The sequence below is a fragment of the Episyrphus balteatus genome, chromosome 1, assembly GCF_945859705.1.
Source record: "Episyrphus balteatus chromosome 1, idEpiBalt1.1, whole genome shotgun sequence".
NCBI lineage: Eukaryota > Metazoa > Arthropoda > Insecta > Diptera > Syrphidae > Episyrphus > Episyrphus balteatus.
Genome location: NC_079134.1, coordinates 54,620,516 through 54,641,794, shown reverse-complemented (window position 1 = coordinate 54,641,794; position 21,279 = coordinate 54,620,516). Strand labels below are relative to the sequence as shown.

Sequence of the window (21,279 nt, the reverse complement as noted above, 5' to 3'; positions counted from 1 at the left end):
TATCTGCGGAAAAACTCCTACTGGGCTCGATTTTGGTATAGACCTTCGTTACAGCGTTGTTATGAAGATGTGAAAAATCGAAATTGATATCGCGTCCGCGTTAGAAGTTATAGAGGTCAAAAGGTCACGAAAATCAGTTTTTCGCATATATCTCGTGACCTGTTGCTCGGAGCTCAATAAGGGTCTATGGAAAATTTGTTCGTCATAAAATTATCTACAAATATTGCTTTGTGCATTTTTCTGTAAATCCAACCGTTTTCGGAATAGAGCTGTTTCAAGCGTAGGCATAATACATGATACGTAATAATAGGTTTGTTTTATTTAAGAGTGAATAATTCAGTATTTGAATACTGAAAAATACATGTGTAATCTCTTTTGCTTTTTATTAATACGTTTTTATAAGTTTCACTTGTAATTGATATTCAAACTAACTTACTTACTAACTTACTAACTAACTAACTATTCAATAAAATCTTAGCAATTAATTTTGACCCTCAGGTCAAAATTACCTACCCTGAGACGTTTTGGTCTCAGGGTAAAAACATTTGAGGCTCAAAACACCCCAAATCAATCTTAGACTACTTCAAAGAGTCATATCGAAACTCTGTACAAATTTATGTAGTTTGAATGACTACGTTATAATATAGTCCGAAATCGGTTGGATTTAGGTACAGAAAAATGCATAAGGCAATATTTGTAGATAATTTTATGACGAACAGATTTTCCATAGACCCCTATTCTGCCGTGCTAAGCAAAAAGGGCGCATATCCATTTTTGTAGTTTTGAAATAAATGCATTTTACTGAATAAGGAAAGAGTTGAGAATTGTTAATGTGCTCAGTTTCAAAGGGATTTTAAGCAACTTGTAGTAGGAAATATATATTTTTTATTTTACACAATAATAATATAATATTCAAGCTTCCCAAATGTGTAAAAAAAATATTTTTTTTTTAATTCCTAGTGTTAGAAAAATGCATTTTTCTATTAGAGAATACAGCGGGTTAATATCGTTGTGCTCATCTTCATTGACTATTTTGAGCCACTTGGAAGTGGAAATGCGATGTTTTTAGTTAAAATATAAATGAGGCATTGTTTCAGGATGTCAAAAATACCCTTAACTCTATTTTGGGTTTTTGGCTCATACGCCCTTTTTGCTTAGTACGGCAGTATTGACCTCCGAGCAACAGGTCACGAGATATATGCGAAAAACTGATTTTCGTGACCTTTTGACCTCTATAACTTCTAACGCGGACGCGATATCAATGTCGATTTTTCACATCTTCATAACAACGCCGTAACGAAGGTCTATACTAAAATCGAGCCCAGTAGGAATTTTTTCGCAAATTGGGGTAAAAAATGCTTAAATTACTATCAATAAGGTGCCAAAGATAGAGAAACTGAAAAATAGTTGTGACGTCAGCATTCAATACTATTAAAGATGGGTTTATTTTTGAAAAAAAAAGATAAACTCTCTAGTGATTTCGTAGGCTTTATTCCAAAATTTCGCTCTTATGCTGTTCTTACAAGAACAGCACATGGATTTGCATTATGTATATTTTTTGAAAAAATAACTTTGACTTAAGTATACAATTTTGCAGAAATTTCAAGAAACAAAACAGCTCATGTTACTTAAGCTGTTTTGCAAAATTGAATTTGGTTCAAAATGCGCGATGAATATGTTTGATTTAAAAAAATTTACTCTTCTTAAGATTTGGACATAAGCTATTATGCAAATGCAGTTTTTGTCCACAAAGTCTTAAGCTTCTTTGATTTTTTTAAATTTAACGGTTTATATTTTGCGTAGAGAAATGAGACCCAAACTAAAATAAAGCTGAACAAAAGGTGAACATGTTAAGCAAATAAAATCGATGTTCACTTAGTCGACATAAGCTCTTTTAACTTATTACCACAGAATTATTATTATGCCAGATTTGATCGTTTTTTTAGGAGTGACTTAGTCCACTTTCGTAATTAAGGGCACATATACATTATGTACCTAATGTACATTTATGCATGTTGTTCAGGGAAAAGTTGTATGTTCCTACACTTACACACAAATATCAATGTAAATACGAAATCACCGTTCTTACTTACCATATTTAAGTGGTTATCTATCCCTTTTAATCCTGAAACATGTTGAGGCACTGAAATATAAATACAAGAGTATCAAAGGTAATAAAAAAATTTATATTTTATTTAAAAATTAAAATTAACTTTATTCAATAAACTAAATAAAATTACGAAAGTGAGCAAAATTCTTGATTCATAAATCGTACAAAAAGTTCCTTTACATTAATATTAACTGTTTTCAAAATATAAAATAACTATAAAATTAAATGAAACTTTAAATCAATTTCTACTTACTTTTTATTATAAAATGTTCTATTGGCCCAGTGCAATTTTGTTTGTCAATAAGATGTGCTCTTATTTGATACAAAGAATTCGGATTAAGTTGTTCCGATGTTTGGAAAAGTGCTTTTCCTTCTATTGAATCAAAAGCCATTGAAATGGCGCTTTCGGTGATGCCATACATTTTTTCTTCGACAAATATGTGCTTCCCACCCCATGTCAAAGATGGGTTTGTCTGTTGACTAATACTATTTTATTGTTCCCAAAATACAAAGAATCAATTAAACGTAAAATTAAAATAATATTTATAACAAACAAACAAAATTACAAACCTGATGTAAATTTTATCCAACTGAAATTCCTCAAACAAACTCGAGGTATTTTTGTCCATAGGTATCCATATTGTCCAGCTGGCTTCCACTGTATTGTTTTCTGTTATTTTCGAAGTGATGTTTATTTTTGGCCAAACAGAAATATGTTGACATGAACATACATCATTAACGCAATCTTGAATTAAAACAAATTTGAATTCAATTTTGAAACAAAAAAAACGTAATAATTCTTGTTAAATTGTAAATTGTCGAGTAATTTTAGGTTTTATCTGCGGAAAAAATCCTAGTGGGCTGAATATCGACATTGACATCGTTCCGTCAAAAAAAGTTATTAGGGTCAAAAGGTCAAGATAATCAGTTTTTCACAAATATCTCGCGAGCTTTTGCTTGGAGGTCATCAGAGTTCGTCGTGATATTATCTACAACTTAATATGTCTATAACATTTTTCTGTATAATCAATCGTTTTGGGAGTAGAGCGCAAGAAAGTGAAGAGATACCCAAAGTGAGATGGGAAACTTTCGTACGTTTTACCCCCCAAAACCCATTTGTTTATTTCGTGCTGTTGTAATTTCTTTTGTATCCGTGAATAAATGTGAAATACACACAAAGTGTAACCACAGTGTTTTCAAGCATACATATGTAACTTACGCATACTTAGCCAAAAGCCTCAATCTGTTCACGCATCAATCCGAGCTTGTAGATAAACCAGTGTGACGTCAGAAGTTTCCCATCTCCTTCTGGGTATCTCTGGGAAAGTGACTAGATTGCACTCACATGCAAAAAAATACTTTTATGGGACTCAATATTTGAGGTTTTTATCAAAGTAGCTTATATTTTTTTTCCTATATAAGCATATGTTAGTCAATCCGTGACTAATAAAAGGAAAGGAAAATGCACACATTGAGATAAAAATAATAAACAGAGGGTTAAAACACATTTTTGGAAATTTTGTATGTTTGATTATTGGAATAAGGTACTGTGAAAAGCTTTGCTCGACTGGCGTTCTGAACAAAAATATCGTATTAATCGTATTTTCTTTAATAGGTTTTGAAATTCGATTAATGCATAAAGAAGTATACCAAAATTCAGCCTACTAGGAATTTATTCGTAGATTGGGGTTAAAAATGCCTTAAATTACTGAACTTACAAGGTATGTCTATATGTTTGGTTTTAAAAATTTTTCCATTAGACGATTCAACTTTGACGTCATATGAACATCCGGGTAATATGACACATTCCTTGATATCTAACAATGGTGAGACTTCATTGGGCAGTACTGCTTGTTTCGTAGCCTAAAAGTGAAAAACATTGTATAGATATTATAAACGAAAGCATAAGGAAATCAATTTAATCTTATCACAATCATTCTAATTACGTGTGAAACCATTGAATGATTACAATGCTGATACATACTATACAATTTTCTTTCATTATATTCAATAGTAACTTTGATATGTCGAATTCTTTTACTTTTGTTTATTTATATAAATAGTATCTACAGGTAAAATAGTACATTCTTTAACAAATTTGGTGACTTTTCTTATATATAAATAAATTCTTTTATTGTGGGCTTAAAGTCAATTTTATTCAATTTTTATATATTATATATATTTTTTTTTTTTTTTTTTATTTTTTGGTGCAACGTTTCAGGGATGGTTATCCCCTTCATCAGGCAAAATATAAACAATATTTGATGAAAACAAAATTATTTATGATTTTTACAAAATAAGCAAAATATTTAAATAAATATAAACAATATTTGATGAAAACAAAATTATTTATATTTATTATATTTAAATATTTTGCTTATTTTGTAAAAATCATAAATAATTTTGTTTTCATCAAATATTGTTTATATTTTGCCTGATGAAGGGGATAACCATCCCTGAAACGTTGCGCCAAAAAATATAATATATAAAAATTGAATAAAATTGACTTTAAGCCCACAATAAAAGAATTTATGTAAAATAGTACAGACAGTCAATAAATAAAAAAAAATTCTTCCCTCATTAAACTTGGACGATTAAAAAAGAGTCTATGGACACGCCCACGCCATTGGGTGAAAGGGTGTTTTTTTCGCGGTAGAAAGAGCAGGGCAGAAATTCAACTAAACAATTAAAAAATTGTAGAATATAATAATATTACACAAGTTTTTAGATATGTTATACTTCTTTTGCTGCGTTGGGATATGAAAATATACTTTTTGAAAAGACATTTCAAAGGGATTAGCAAGTAGCATGATCTAGACCTCATAATTGTAAAACAGTGTTGTTATGTTATGGACCTCCCTACTAACAATTTTGCTTCTATAATGCTTTACAGAAGCAACAATTGCATCTGTGAAGCTTTATAGAACCAAAATTGTTTGTCGGGCTACTAAATGAATTTCTTTAAGTAGTATAGAAGTATAACTTCAATCGCATGTACATGTGTATACACACACACACTCTTTTTTTAATGCTGAATCTAATGACATGAAAATTGCAATTACTCTAAGAGAAGTTTGCTTATTTTTTACTACAACGTATAACGAAACTACTAAAAATATAACCAAAACCCATGCGAAAAACTAAATATGCAGGGCAGACAAGTACAATGCCGGCCAGCGGGCACCCCTGTATCTCCAAATTTAACAGGTGCTTTAAAGTTAAAGTATTTTAAAAATGTGCTTTGGCAGCTGCTTATTCTTATGTGTAAATAGCCCAGTCGAAATAAACATTTCAAATTAAAGAAAAAAAAAAAAACACTCTAAACTATTTGTTTTTCTAAAATGACAACAAAATGGCTACAAAAAACGCTTCAAGGCGAGTTCGGAGCTACTCAGAGATCAGAGTGCCATAGAGCTCACAACGAACAAATCTAATTTGAAGTATATGTAAGAATATCGTGGTTAAAGGGTGTTTTTTTCATTGGACCATCCTAATAAAATTTGGTAATAATCTTACATGGGTTAGGTTAGGTTTAAGTGGCTGTCGGGCAAAGACCCGACTCACTTAGATCCTTATGACCCTTGGTTCATTGTGATATCAACCACTAGACTACCAAGTTACATGGGATAGAAAGCAAGTAGGTATAAAGAGAATTCATAAAATAATTTTCGATACTTTTTTTGCGAAATGATTTTCTGTTAACAAATTGTCGCATAATGCATAACTAAAGTGAAGTACCTACGTATAAATATGTTCCTAAAAAAAGATATTTCTAGATGAAATATATGTACATATATATATGTATATGTATATATATGTACATATATATATGTATGTATATATATTTATATATAAATGGCAGTAATCTCTTAACCCTTTCGGACCCAGCGTTACTCTCATGTAACATATTTTTAAAAATTCGTAAAAAATATTACATTAAATATTTTTTTAGGTTTCGATGGCTCAATTGAAAGATAATGATGCCTAGTTACTGGATTATTAAAAAATTTAGTTAAATACCATACCTTTAATTTATTTTTTATCGAAAAAGGAACTGAATTTCACATTTTTTCTTTTTTTTTTGCAAAAATTTTTTTTTTTATATATGGTCATAATTTTGAAAAAAAGATATAAAAAAAGTTAATCCAGAAAGTGTTTTGCTTTTTGGCTTAGAAGAAGTAGCATATATTATTGTTCCATAAAAAATTATTTTCTCAGTTGTCCGACTTTTTTTGGTGGTCATAGGCAGTGCATGTTACTTACACGCAATATGAGAGTAACACATTATTTTTGCTATTTATTATTTTGGAAAATAACTTTTTGCTATTCATATTTCTTAGTTGTGATGTTTTTGATACGATAATACTGAAAAAACATTTTTTAATATTGATTTTCATAGCTTGGGTTCGAAAGGGTTAAACAGGGGCAATATCGTAGGAACAAAGAAATGAAAATTACATTTACCTTTGAAATACTCATTTGGTGACACGATGTGGGTAAGCAATCGGATATATTTGTAGGTTTAACAAAAACATTATAGTTCCAATCTGAAATTTCAAATAAATTATGTAGGAATGTAAGTTAATTTCGTATATTATCTATGCTTATCTGAGTTTTTCAATGTTTACCTTCTACAATTGTGTCATTCCAATTGATATGCAACTGAATTTCACCTTCAAGTGTGGTGACATCTATAAAAATTTCTGAAAAGTTAAGAGAATTATTTTTTTACAATTATCTCTAAAAGCCTAGTATACGTTCTTTTTGATAAAAAAAATAAGTGGTGAAGAGAACATTTTTTCTTGAAAACAAATATGTGTGGTAAACAGTTAACTGAAGTTGTAAGTTTTTTTCCACAAAAACAATGGGCTGCACATTGTATTGCGAGAAAAAAAATTGTGGTGAATATATTTTTTTTTTTTTTAGTTTGGTGAATTAAAGAATATTTTTTTTCGAAAAAAATCACTCCCAAAAGAAATGCATTGGTTTTTTTTTTTCCTAGAAGAACTGTATACTTAGCTTAAGTAAGGAAAATTGTATTACTTATAATAATTTAAGAGGCGGAATTGTATTAAGTAAGAACAAATTTAAGAGAAATAATTTTGAAAAAAATCTAGTTCAGGACCCCTGGTCTGTAACCTTTATCACTGGCGATAAAATGTATCAATGACTTAAAAATCCATTTTATCTCATCAAAATAATTAGTTCACAAATTCTTAATTCAAAAGAAATTTTTCTTCATTTATGGAAGAAAATGGATTTTATAGACGTAGAAAAACATTTATCGCCAGTGATAAAGTTACATAACAGTGGCCCAGGTTTCTGATATGTCAGAGATTTTAGTGATATCATTGCACAAATGCACAGTGATATCAAGCACATCAGCACCTGTTTCAATATCACGCTATTTTTGTTTCTTTAACAATCCATTATACATTACAGTAGTGGTCCAGTATAACGAATGCCGATATAACGAATGATCGATATTGCCAACATTTTTTTCAAGTCCATTAGGTATTCTATATAACGAACAAATAACGAACTTAAGAAAATGAAAAACGAAAAAAAATATTACAAACTAATTTGTGAGAAATTCTTGAACGTAAGTGTGTTAATATCTACTTCTATGTATATTTATAATAATATAAGAAGATAAATACATATTTTTCTATTACTCAAGTGTTTTACAAAAGGATATTTAGTTCTATTTTTTGTTGTTTTAGAATTTGTAGTATTCTTTTTTGTTGTTTTAAGTCATATGTAAAATAAAAAAATGAAAAATACAACTGTACTTTTTATTTAACTAAGGGCTTTTATAAAAAGAAAAACGTATCCGATATAACGAATTTTTGGTATTACGAATTGACTCTGGACATTACATCATTCGTTATACTGGGCCTCCACTGTATTTAGTTTTCCTTTCAAACTGTGCATTTTGATAGAATTATGTCAACTTTGTCCAATTGGAATGGATGATTTTGTTATGTTCAAGATTTTAAGAAATTAAGCGAAAGTTAAATTTAATAATGAAACTTATAAATCTTTATTTGAAAAGTACCGTGTTTTACAATATTAATTTAAAAAAAACTCGGTATTTTCATTTTTAGATTTAACCTTTCTTTAATTTCTTAAAAGTTACATAATGACAACATGGAGACAAAACAATAACATATTACGTTCAAAGTGTATGATAATGTATATTGCAACAATTAATCAAATAATATTAGTAACAATAAATTAGTAACGCTTAAAATAGAACAACAAAAAACACTCACGATCAATAAAGCCCAAAGAGGTTGTTGCTGCCTATAGAAAAGAGTTAGCTTTTAGTAATTTAATTTTCATGTTATGGGTTATATAATTGGTTATTTTTCTTAAAACGCACTTACCTCTGTTGTGATAAAAGCCAACACATACGCTATTATACTTAAAATAAATGACATTAGCAACACCATTGTTTTCTTATAGAATGTGTAATAATATAAGAGCTCATTTCCAACTTTTTAGGAGTCATTATGGAGTTAGGGGCTCTGCAAAAAAAAACAATTTTAATATTAATGGCGAGGCGTTTAAAAATTATATTGATCAAAATCTACCCAAAAACCTTGATGCCTATTTAGACCGTATGTGAATTGCGTTAAATAGTTAACCCCGTGTAAAACTTTTGACGCTATTGAGGTGAATAAAAAAAAATTCAGCTGTATGGCTTATTGTTTAATATTTTTCTCTGCCTCTTTTCTGCCATAAAACTCCTTTTTAATAAAAAAAAAACAACAAAACCATCTGCAAAAAAAATTTACCTAATTTAACCAGGTCCTAAAGCCCATTAAATTTTTAACAGCTGAAAATTTTTTATTCACCTCAATAGTGTCAAAAACTTTACACGGGGTTAACTATATAACGCAATTCACACACGGCCTTAGAACATTAGGACACATTATAAAAAATCCAAATATTGAAGTTAACATTTAAAGACAGTTTTATTTTCTTAAAATGATATGAAACACGTACAAAATTGCAGTTCAAGAGTTTACCAGGTTGCATTAATATATTATATTAATAATTGTTATCAACAATTTAATTATTCATGAAACGTGGTAAACTTTTGGTAAACGTGGTAAAATGGTAATTACGGTAAACAAACAGGTCTACCCCATATAAAATTTTGTCACATTTACCACTTTACCAGAAGTGCGTTCTTTTATTAACCGAAGTTAACTATTGTTAACAATAGTTAATTTGTAGGCCCTCTTAATTGGATTTTTTTTATGTAGGTAAATTTAGAAGTCATGAAAACCCTAGACATTAATGAAGTTTTTATCATAAGTACTAACGGAGTCATTAACATGAGTAAAGGTATACCAAAGTAAGCGTTTTCTTAAACCATCGCTAAAAGGTATCAACTTTGCAGATAGAGTGTTACTGTGGAACAATTTTTTTCTTAGAATATACCCAAGAATCATCATATCGTCTAAGTCTGAGAATCTACCAATATGTATTTATTTTCGTAAACTACAAATTTTCATCTTAGTAATTTGAATTGTTTTTCTTCATCGTTTTCAATTTAATCGTGTGAAGGCACCCATAAGAACGTGTATCTAGCAACCGGCTATCCGGGCCGTTTATTCGGTTCCCGGCTATGTGAACTGGGCCTAAATAGCAGAAGAGGCGTAACGAAGTCCGCCGGGTCAGCTTATATATACATAGGCACAGGGTGTCCCAAAAGTAATGGATCAAACGAAATATGCTGATAGGCCAACTTAAGGGCTCTCAGAATTTGGTAAATTGTTCATCCCAAATCCTTATGGTTTTCGATTAAATTCAGTTTTTGTGAAATTTCGAAAATCCCTACTTTGCAACAGTATTTTACTTCCTCCATCCCCAATCGATTTTTGTTTTTTATTATTCTTTCACCAAAACATTTCCCAATAACAAGAAACAATTAATTGATGAAAAAATTTTTTATTTCATAAGCCATTTTGCGGCAAATTATTTAACAAATTATTTATTAAATTCCCTAGAGAATCTTTTGGTATCATTTATTTTATGAAATTTAAACAAAAAAAAATGGTTTTGTTCAAAAAAAATTTAATTTTAATTTAAAAAAAAAATACGGCAACATCGGCAATTTTTAATCTATAGACTTTAAAATATTTTTAATTCACGACGTTTGAAAAAAAAATCATCAAAATCAGAGCTGTTCGGCCGAGTTCCCTAATAGTTACTATTTTTCTTCAGTTCTGTTTGATGTTTTGCTGGTGAAAAAAAACTTCAAACCTTCCATATCTCCAGACCCTTCATAACTTTTATATCTAAACGGTACCTACAGATACATATGTACATACATTCAAATTATTGATAAAAGCCATATAAATTATATTGGATCACATTGCTGTGGATTTATTTTTATCAAATTCTAATCGAATAATGTTGACTTATTGATTAATAGCACTAAAAAGGAGGTTATGTTGGTAATAAATGTTTTACATTCTGTACTTCAGAGTTGTTATCTTTTATGTTATTAGCAATTAACAGGGCTTACTTGATAAGAAACGCTTTTTTAAGAGTTTTTTTTTTGACAGTTGTGTTTTGTGTATTACATTAATGAATCTGGGGGCTGTTTCTCGACAAGCTACATCAAAAACATCAGCTAAATTTATTACATCGACGATCCTAAAAACCAATAGTAAAGCTCCATTTTAATATTAGGAAATATTGTTTGTGGCCGGAATAATTCAAAAATACTAAAATTTTATCCGTGAGGCCCGATGTAATAGAGATATTGAAGTTTAAAGCCGTTGATGTAGATGTAGTTGATGTAGCTCGTCGAGAAATAGGCCCCAGATCCGCTCAGAAAAGATTCGAAAAGTACAGGTTTGTTTGTTCCATGGAGGAAATCCTTGCCCCACACCCACACTGTTCTACAATGTCATTTTGTATGTTCCATGTAATTATCCAGAACAGTTTAGTTCAAGTTTTGTCTGCTCCTACTTTTTAGGTGGAGTAAGCGAGTGAGAAGTGTCAAGTAATCAAGCAGCTGATTAGTTTGATTTGGTAAAAGCAGTCTCTTCACAAATCAATTTTATTATTTCTAGGTATATATATAATATACATATATATGTTATTTAGCGGTCTATTTATGACGATTGGGCGCTGGGGGCTTATTCTGGTTCTGTGAGAAAGTGAATAGAAAATATTTTCACCCTCTCAACTTAAATCCGATTATCTTTCTGCGAAAAAATGAAATGCACGTCTAAAACTTTCATAATATATAAATTTATTTTCACGCCGACATTTCGAAATGAATACCAAAATAAAAAAAAGAAAACAAAATCTTTTGTAGGTAGAAATGAACCAAATTCATTAAATTCAACTAAACCTTCCGATTTGGTACATTGAAAAGATTCAATTCAATCCCTTTACTTCAAAATATCGGCATTGATTAATAATAAATTTAAATGTTTATAGATTTTATTTGTTTAATTTCCTATAAAGTACTTATTTTGATAACAAAATTTGAACCATTACTTTAATGATTTAATTTAAAAAAAAATGTTATTTAGCCACTTCTTAATATCATCACTAGGAACTTTCACCGGAAGCTACAACACGAAACTTAACTTCGAGACAGAAAAATTGCTCCATCTGAACTTAGTTGCAATCGAGAGAAGTTGGTTTTAGTGGTTAAGAGTCCCATATATCTTTGAGCACGCGTTTTCCGGTCCTCATAGAATCTTTTGAAGATTTCAACACCTACCCACGGACAAAAAAAAAAATCAACAAAAATACAAGACCCAAAATGTAGGTACTGATAGTATGAGTTCTGTAATTGAAATGATAACGTATTTTGAGACGATAATACATTTTTTTAATTTTCTTATTCACAGAACGAGAATGCGAGTTTGGCAAAATTTTAAAATTAACGATTTTTCAAAAAAGGTGTTCGCAAAACAGTCTCATTATAATGGTGACAATATATTTTTTAGGAATTGTGAATACAATATTCGCATTCTCAGGAAAATTCTTCCTCAATTTCTTATGCATATTCGCAGTAAAATATTGAAACCGAACCGGCCGACGTGTCCTAAATCGCGATCTTTTTCGCAATAGCAAAAAGCAAGGGCTTGGGCCTTGGGGTAACCACTTGAAATTAGTCTCATCCTGCCCTTGCTTTTAGCTTACACGAAAAAGAACGCAATTTAGGACTCGTCTTCTCGTGTCTGACTGGGAACAAAACAGACCCATCTTCAATAGCGAGTATTGTACACAGATGGCTTCAAAACAAATGAAGGTGTTGGGGCCGGAGTATTCGGAATGAACGCCAAAACTTATCTGCACCAGAGCATGGACAAGTTCAATTCCGTATCAAAGAAAACAGAGCTGTGATAAACAAAAAAAATTATATTCTCATCAATACACGTCGACGTCATCTCGAAGGGTATTATCTCGAAGCATACTAAGGGCCATTTTATTCACTATTAGTCAAAATTTAGGAAAACTCTGAATCTGGCAAGCTTGAGAATTAACTACAACTCGAGTTTAAAATCGCAAGTTGAAAATTTATTTTTTTCAATAATTTTGTTCTTAGCTCCATAGTTTCGAACCAAAAGTTGGCCAACTTCCGTTTTAAAAATTTCCCTGGGATATTTGTGACAATTAATTAAATAACATGTTAATTTCAAATGTTATTTTGAATTATGTCACTTTTTTAAGTTAATGGTTTCGAATATCATGCTATATGATTAATTAAAAACCAATGTGAAACATCAGAGCCAATAAAAAAAAGTAGAATTTCCGAGGTCACGAAAAGAAATTCCGAACCAATGGCTCTTTTGCAAAGAAAAAAATCAATTTTGTCACACACATCACTTTTTTACTTATTTAAAATTATTCAGGAAAATATATATACAGGGTGTCCGGTAGAAAATGGATAAGCCAAAAATGGCTGATAGGTGCACTTTTGACTGTTCTGAAACCGAATAGAAAAAGTTTCTATCGCAACCAGTTTAGAAAATATTAGCTTTTTTTCGTTCAGTGTACTTTTAATTTCATCATCTTACGTTTTCTTTAACCACAACCACGAATGAATGAATTTTATAAATTTCTTATTTTTATAATTTTCTACAATAATTGGCTCACTACATAAGAAGTTAAAAGTTTTTACAACTGTTGCATCTTTTCTTTAAAAAAAATTTGAAATTAGTTTTTCGATGCAAAATGTAAAAAAAAATATTTTATGAAAATTTTCAAACACCTGTAGTATAAAAAAAATCCTTAGGAACGTAGGTGGCCAACTTTTTTAAAAATATGCGCGTCCAAAGGGGATTGCAGAATGGTAAAAGTTTTTATCAAATCTAGAGTTACTAGGAAGTTATTGGTACCAAAGTGCAAAAAAAGCCTATTAATTTAATAAATTATTTTAACTGTAAAATCTTAAGTTTTTCACATTGCTGCCTCAAATGCATGGATTCCATCAGTTTTTTTAATCAGTCATATTTTACAATAATTCTTCTTACACATAACTATTAAAAAAGCGTTATAACCGTTGAACAATGGCTATAAAATAAATAATTTAACTTTTTTTTAATGCAAAGTAGAAAAAAAAAATATTTGTTTGCTCAGTTTAAGCATGGGCATAAAATTGTGCATCGGGACAGCTTGTTTTGAGTTTTGACTTCTTAATGATCTCGTTTTAAAGAAAAATTGAGATTTTCGGTCCCGTTGGCCCAATGCAACCTCATCGAAAATGTTGCAATGTTTTCGAATTTTTGTTCAATTCCCAATGTTATTGGGATACGAAAAACATCCAATATTTGTTAGATGCAATTTAATTTACAGTTAATATGGTGAGCCACTTCTTATTTTATCTTTTAAACTGGTTATTAGCGAATTAGCAAACAAATATTTTTTTTCTACTTTGAATTAAAAAAAAAGTTAAATTATTTTTTTATAGCCATTGTTCAACGGTTATAACACTTTTTTTTAGTAGTTATGTGTAAGAAGAATTATTGTAAAATATGACTGATTAAAAAAACTGATGGAATCCATGCATTTGAGGCAGCAATGTGAAAAACTTATAAGATTTTACAGTTAAAATAATTTATTAAATTAATAGGCTTTTTTTGCACTTTGGTACCAATAACTTCCTAGTAACTCTAGATTTGATATAAACTTTTACCATTCTGCAATCCCCTTTGGACGCGCATATTTTTAAAAAAGTTGGCCACCTACGTTCCTATGAATTTTTTTATTACAACAGGTGTTTGAAAATTTTCATAAAATATTTTTTTTTACATTTTGCATCGAAAAACTAATTTCAAATTTTTTTTAAAGAAAAGATGCAACAGTTGTAAAAACTTTTAACTTCTTATGTAGTGAGCCAATTATTGTAGAAAATTATAAAAATAAGAAATTTATAAAATTCATTCATTCGTGGTTGTGGTTAAAGAAAACGTAAGATGATGAAATTAAAAGTACACTGAACGAAAAAAAGCTAATATTTTCTAAACTGGTTGCGATAGAAACTTTTTCTATTCGGTTTCAGAACAGTCAAAAGTGCACCTATCAGCCATTTTAGGCTTATCCATTTTCTACCGGACACCCTGTATAAACAAAAAAATATTGTTTTGACCTAAAAGGTTCCAATTAATTGGTAGGTGAATATAATTATCCAAAAAACCAACAATTTATCATTCTCCAATAAAAAGTTTCTTCATTTTTTAAATTAAAACTAATTTTGAAACAAAAATGAAAATAAAAAATGACATTTCAAAGCAAAATGGTCAGGTTCAGAAACGTTAGGGACTAAATATTTATGTAATGGGCACGTTCAGGAAATATTAGGGACTAGATATTTAGGCAACGTTATTTTCTGAACGGAAATTTGAGTAAATTGACTAAATTAGTTTGGATGTGATGCTATTGTCAAATTTCGAAATTTATTTAAGAATTTTACCGGTCGCATGGGTAAGACACCAAATTTCACTTAACTGTAATGAATAAATAAAATTAATTATAACCGATAATGCACTTTTTAGTTATTTTTGACACAAATAAATTTAATTTTTCTAAATTAATTCTTTAATTAAAAACAATCTGCTGTCATGTTGACAAAAAAAATTTCCTAAATTTTTAGGGAAAATTTTCTTGCCTAACTTTCCAGTCAGCTTTCCAGTAAAATTACCTAAATTGGAAGGATTTTTTTTGACAGCTGCCCAATCAGAGACCGAGAAATTACCTAAATATTTAGTCCCTAACGTTTCTGAACCTGCCCAATTTCTCGGTCTGGTTGGTCAGCTGTCAAAAAAATCCTTCCAATTTAGGTAATTTTATTGGAAAGCTGACTGGAAAGTTAGGCAAGAAAATTTTCCCTAAAAATTTAGGAAAGTTTTTTTTGTCAACATGACAGCAGATTGTTTTTATTTAAAGAATTAATTTAGCAAAACCGTCAACTTTCAGTGAATAAAATCAAATTGTCAAGCTGAAAATAAAAATTCTCGGGTTGTTTTCAATTTTGAGTGAATAAAATCGCCCTAAGTTTTCTAAGCTCAGGATTTCTACGTGAACTTTAAAAAAGAGGAAATCACAATAGGCCCATCAGAAGCCGCAGTGATAAGGCGAATTATTCCCCACCTCTCACCCTAATCTTAATCTCGTGTTTGGTCGCAAGTAAAACGTCATAGGTATCTTTGCTATCGGGGAGTCAAGGGCAACAGTATGAGATTAATTTCAAGTGATTACCTCAAACCCTGGCTTTCGCATTTTTGGGCTCGTCTATCGAGTGTTTGGGCGCGGATAAAACGGCTGTCATGGTATTTTTGCAATCATAAAAGTCAATTTGTTTTGATGATAGGACGTGCGTCGGGAGCAGCCGCCATCTTGGAAAAGAGGTTGGTTGGTTTTTTTTAATAGCTCCATTTTTACTTATTAGAACCAAAAATGACCAAGGACACACATATTAACAATAAAATTATCTAAAAAATGGTATACGAAAGTTAATTAAATTCAATTTTATAGTCGCTCAAAGTCCGGATTTGTCTCGCAAGGTTGGGGCAAAATGACATTTTTCCAAATATATGACGAACTTTTGATTTTTTGGGTAATTCTTCAAGAATGAATTATAGCACATTTAATCATCTATAAAATGAGCCCTCAATTATTTTTGTAAGCATAATATTGTAGAAAAAATTAAACATAACAGTCTCGAAAACATAACGGGTTAAACAACTCATATCTTGAGTTCTACTAATCGCATTGCTGAGATTGAGGTGTTCAAATTTAGGAAAAATGACAGAGCATCAGTTCTTATATTTAGAATTTTAAATGGTGTCAATTTAGCCTAATTATATTAATTGGAAAACTCACGTTATTAAACCCCTCGGAAACCATATAAAGCTCAACTTTAAAGATTCCAAAGTTTGAATTCGATATTAAGACGTATAAATTTATAAAACTGCTTACTTATATTTTTGTTGCTTCTACAATATGATGGTTACAGAAACAATTGAGCGCTCATTTTATATGTAGATGATTAAATGTGCTATAATTCATCCTTGAAAAATTACCCAAACAAATCAAAAGTTCGTCATATATTTGAAAAAATGTCATTTTGCCCCAACCTTGCGAGACAAATCCGGACTTTGACCGACTATAAAATTGAATTTAATTAACTTTCGGAATTCATTCGTATACCATTTTTTAGATAATTTTATTGTTAATAAGTCTGTCCTTGGTCATTTTTGGTTCTAATAAGTAATAATGGAGCTATTTATTAAAAAAAAACGAAACCAACCTTTTTTCCAAGATGGCGGCTGCTCCCGACGCACAGTGTGCAATTTTACCTACATATCTAGTAGAATTTTATTAAAATTTCGAAGTCTTCCGAATAGAAATATTTTGATGTAGAATGAAAGGTTAAATTCCATACAAAAATTAAAACTGCATGCTGGGTTCTGCAGGGTCATGAACATAAGATTAAAATAAGCAAAAATATATTTAAAGCCAGTTGATTTTTTCGAGTGAAACCAATGGTTACGTATTTTGTTATTTATCAAAGTTAGCTGAACAAACATTTTTTTGTATTATATTTTGGTATTCTATTATGTGATAACCACAAGAAAAAATGTGTTGATAAGTCTTAATGAAAGTTTCATTTTGTTTCATCTGACTTCGTCAAGCGTTTTAAAAATGTATCCGCATGTATCCGTCGTGAAATGGTGCTTAGGACCTCGCTCAATATTCTATTTATCAGAATCCGTTAAGAATTTTTGTGAATAACTGCGGCTCCCATACAATATTTTTTTTTTGGTCAGATTCATAGGGCAAAAACGTATTTTCGATATTTTCAAAAATCGTAAATCACATTTTTGTGAATCGCAATTTACTTTTTAAGATTCTTCATAATAATATAAGACAAAAAGATTAAATAAAATTTTTCGATATCTCGCTTCGTTTTCGAGATATAGATAGTTTTGAGAAACAACTCCCAAAATCGTTTGCACGATGTCGGCTCTTCCCCATCTATTTTTGTACATATGTACTCGATTGCCACATATCGCACTTATAATTAGATATATATATATTTAAAAATCAATAAAGCACTTGTAAAAATACATATTTAACAAAATTAAACTGGTTTTCATTGCAATAATTTATTGTACTTGGAACCACGAATTTAGTTCTGCTAGATTTGCAAAATTGCACACTGCGCGACGTCCTATCATCCCAACAAATTGACTTTTATGATGAGGACATACACCCGATCACATTCCATGAAAAAAATTTTGTGCCGCAAAAAATGCGATTTCATGACTATATTTTGACAAATTTGCCTGGGCTATTTGGTTTTGTGTTATGTTTGAATTTCTTGTTTTTTTGTAATATTACAATGAATTAAGGAGGATAAAGAAATATATAAAAAATTTTGATTCTTATTTGAAACGATTTTGTTTTTGTGTTTATTTATTAACACTGACGACAAGAAGGTAAATATTTTGTACAATTATTGAGTGCAAGTGTTTATTTAATTTCAGTAAGGCCAAACTTGTAATTCACTTATTTGCAGTCAACTGTGGCGTATACATGATCTTTTTTATTGTTTTTTTTTTACCGTATATGCGGAGAGTAGGAGAGACCCGAAACGATCGTTCTAAATAAGTTTATAATCTTTGTGAAGAGATGAACATTTTTTGAATAGAAGTGAGATGCATTGGAAGTTACTAATAACAAGGGAAGAAGTAACAGCTAAAAAAAACACTGTTCCTCTTAGAACTTAGAATTCTGTGAAAGTCGTCTTTTCCATAGCTACCGACTCATCTGCTTCAGCTCAAATTATACTATAGTAAAGGTTCTTAGGTTGGTGCACACAAAATCACTTTGTGTTTTTGGTCTTTCTCTTAATAGAGAAGAGATACATTTCTGGTTATTTTGTTTTTGCCACGCATTTGTCTTTTGGTAAGTTGTATTTGGTATTATAGAAAATCACGAATCAACACCTTAAAAAAATCGAAAAAATTATAGACAGGGTTTAAAAAAAATTGTGTTTTTTTTAAACAAAAGCATCTACCGTACTACCAAAGATCTAAAATGCATTTATACCAAAGTGCGCAATTTTGTTCCTTAACCACTTCGGTATTACATATTTAAATTCCATACAATAAACAAACAAAAAATACCTTAAAAATTTTAATATCTAATGAAAACAAGGTTTTTTTTTTAACTTTTGTTAATAATCAGAATCACTTAAAATATTGAAGGTATGTGCCTGCCTATATCAATTCCCAAAGTGATCATTTTAATTAATTTCTTGTTGGTTCTTATCAAACAAATGTACAGTGTTTAAGTTTGATGGTGTCACAAATACTTATACTTTCTCTCATAGATGCGTGCGTAGTAAGAAATTATGTTGTTTAATTTTGGCTGTACACAACAACCACTAAAATTCTTTCTTTTTTTTGTCCAATAAACTATTAATAATGAATTTTGGGTGAATCCTTGTTTACTTAAGAGAAATAAGTCAGGTTTTGGCTAGAAAGGGTTGTTTTATTTATTATTGATTATATTATGTATCCAAACACAATCAACAACGTCAAAATCCTTTTAAAAATAATTTTTCCTAATGGATTCTTTCAATAAAAATAATTATGTTTACATGAAAGTAAGAAAGAAAATAATTTAGATTCACAAGAAATTCTAGAAAATTAATCATTTAGCGGCGACAATGATGCAGTCAATGTAGTTATATATTAACCCTCTAAGCTCTCCACAGTTCTCATCCCCTATATATTCCCCTTTTTTATTACTTTATTCTTTCAATTTCTGTTGTGTTTTATAAATATCAAGTCAATAAAAAAAAAATATTTATAGTGTTGAAGAGGTGCGAATGGGATCGTTCATTGAAGCAATTAGTTTTGAGTTGAGAAATATCCTCATTTTTTTATTTTGGTTTGAAAAAAAAAATGATAGTTAATTTAGAAATCTCAACTTTCTAGTAATACCTAAGTAGTAATTGTTTGGTTAAATAAATGGACCAGGTTAATTGTTCATAATGCAGTTGCTTCATTAATTGTGTCTGCCCTTTCTTAAAACCTTGAGTGTGTTTCTCAGATTTCTCATCATATAACACCTACAAGAAACGTTTTAATACCACTTTCACCCGAATCAAAATCTCAGCGAAATCTAAAAGGCTTCTCATACATTTTAGGTTTTCATCAGCTTACTAGTTATCTAGATGTTAATCTACTCAAAATCTATTTGTTTTTTTTTTTTTAGCGGAGACATATTTATGACACATTTCTTTGGTGGGGAACCGTAAACGCGATAGTAGATAATCAAAATCTACAATGTTCCTCCATCAATTGTCGATTTGGATTATCAACTTTCGCGTCAACTGATCCCATTACACTATTCCTGCCTGTTTTAAGGACATCTAGTGAGAAAAAAGTTTTGATGTTACACAATCTAAGCAGCACTATCATTAGTTCGAAAAAGATCAAATAAGGCTCTTCGAACTGGGTTTCCAATTTTCTGTTAAGTTGAAATTAAGGTTGAATTCATAAATGCATCACTGCCTTTGTTTGGCACGAAAATATTTCAGTTCTGGGGAATTTTCACCTGCCTTGAGTTCTGAACCGCACGGACGTGAAATTTTTTTAAAATTGAATATAAAAAAATTTGTTTGCTTGGGACACGGAACTTAACCGAAGTTTTCCGAGAAATCCTCTGATTTTGTCTTTTGCAGCTACATTGTTTTCGTCTCTTCCTTTCTTCTTATGTAATTAGATTGAGTTTTGAACGGCTACAGTGTAAAAAGATATTTAAAAATACTGACACATTACAGTGGGAGGAGGTCGCCAAAATATTTTCATCTCAAGGGGTCGCGAACTCAAAAATTTTGAAAACATTAATTACCGACGCGACGTGACGTATGAAAAAAAGATCATCAAAATCGGAGCTGTTCGACTGGGTTCCCTTATAATTTGCTTTAGTTACTCCATTATAAAATTTAAAAAAATAAGATTCTGCAAAACGAGGTCATAAAATAACCGAATACGTTAGTTATTTCTTACAAAGTTGTTGGAAAACGTGGCGTATACGTAATATGTAAAAAAAAACGAAAAATAGAGGTGCACTGAGGGAAAAAACAACTTAAAATCAACGAAAACCACGTTGATTCAACTATTTTTCGGAATGATTTTACTTTGTAGACGAAAATTTTAAGATCAAAGTAGAACATCGTTAGTTTAAAGTGGTTTACCGTTATAAAACATCTTTAAATCAAAGTTGTTTCATCTTTTAAAAAACCATCAATTTATTTTAAAAAAAAGAAAAAAAAGGGCAGCGGCTGGGGATCGAACGTACAACTCTTGGGTTACTAGGCGAATGCTTTACCAACGTGCTATCTCACTGTTGAAGATTAGAGTGATAAAATGCAACAAAAGCTGAAGTCCAACAAAAATAAAAAAATTTCTTACGTTGTTTCAATTTTAGTTTGAAGAATTTTTATGTTAATTTCTTTCCCAACATTAAATCAACGTTGAACATTTTACATTTTACTTTGCGTTTTTTCCCTCAGTGTACAAGAATGCATATATATGTATGTTTTTTTTTATTTGAATCTCTTTCTGTCTTTACTTTTTTAGTTGTTTTCAGTTGACAAAATAAATTTAAGG

General features: G+C 30.1%; 1 protein-coding gene across 5 annotated transcripts in view; it reads right to left on the bottom strand.

Annotated features, from left to right (window-relative positions):
• The window catches only part of LOC129920949 (vascular endothelial growth factor receptor 1), a 38,350-nt gene that overhangs the window by 14,649 nt on the left and 2,422 nt on the right, over positions 1 to 21,279 (bottom strand). For all 5 annotated transcript variants that reach the window (XM_056002510.1, XM_056002508.1, XM_056002507.1 and 2 more), the window contains 8 exons: positions 8,500 to 8,640; positions 8,386 to 8,416; positions 6,739 to 6,813; positions 6,575 to 6,657; positions 3,829 to 3,973; positions 2,681 to 2,855; positions 2,364 to 2,596; positions 2,094 to 2,143 (listed from right to left, as the gene is read on the bottom strand). In XM_056002510.1, coding sequence (XP_055858485.1) covers positions 2,094 to 2,143; positions 2,364 to 2,596; positions 2,681 to 2,855; positions 3,829 to 3,973; positions 6,575 to 6,657; positions 6,739 to 6,813; positions 8,386 to 8,416; positions 8,500 to 8,565 — 858 coding nt within the window. In that variant the 5' untranslated portion in view covers positions 8,566 to 8,640. The remainder of the gene's footprint in view (positions 1 to 2,093; positions 2,144 to 2,363; positions 2,597 to 2,680; positions 2,856 to 3,828; positions 3,974 to 6,574; positions 6,658 to 6,738; positions 6,814 to 8,385; positions 8,417 to 8,499; positions 8,641 to 21,279) is intronic.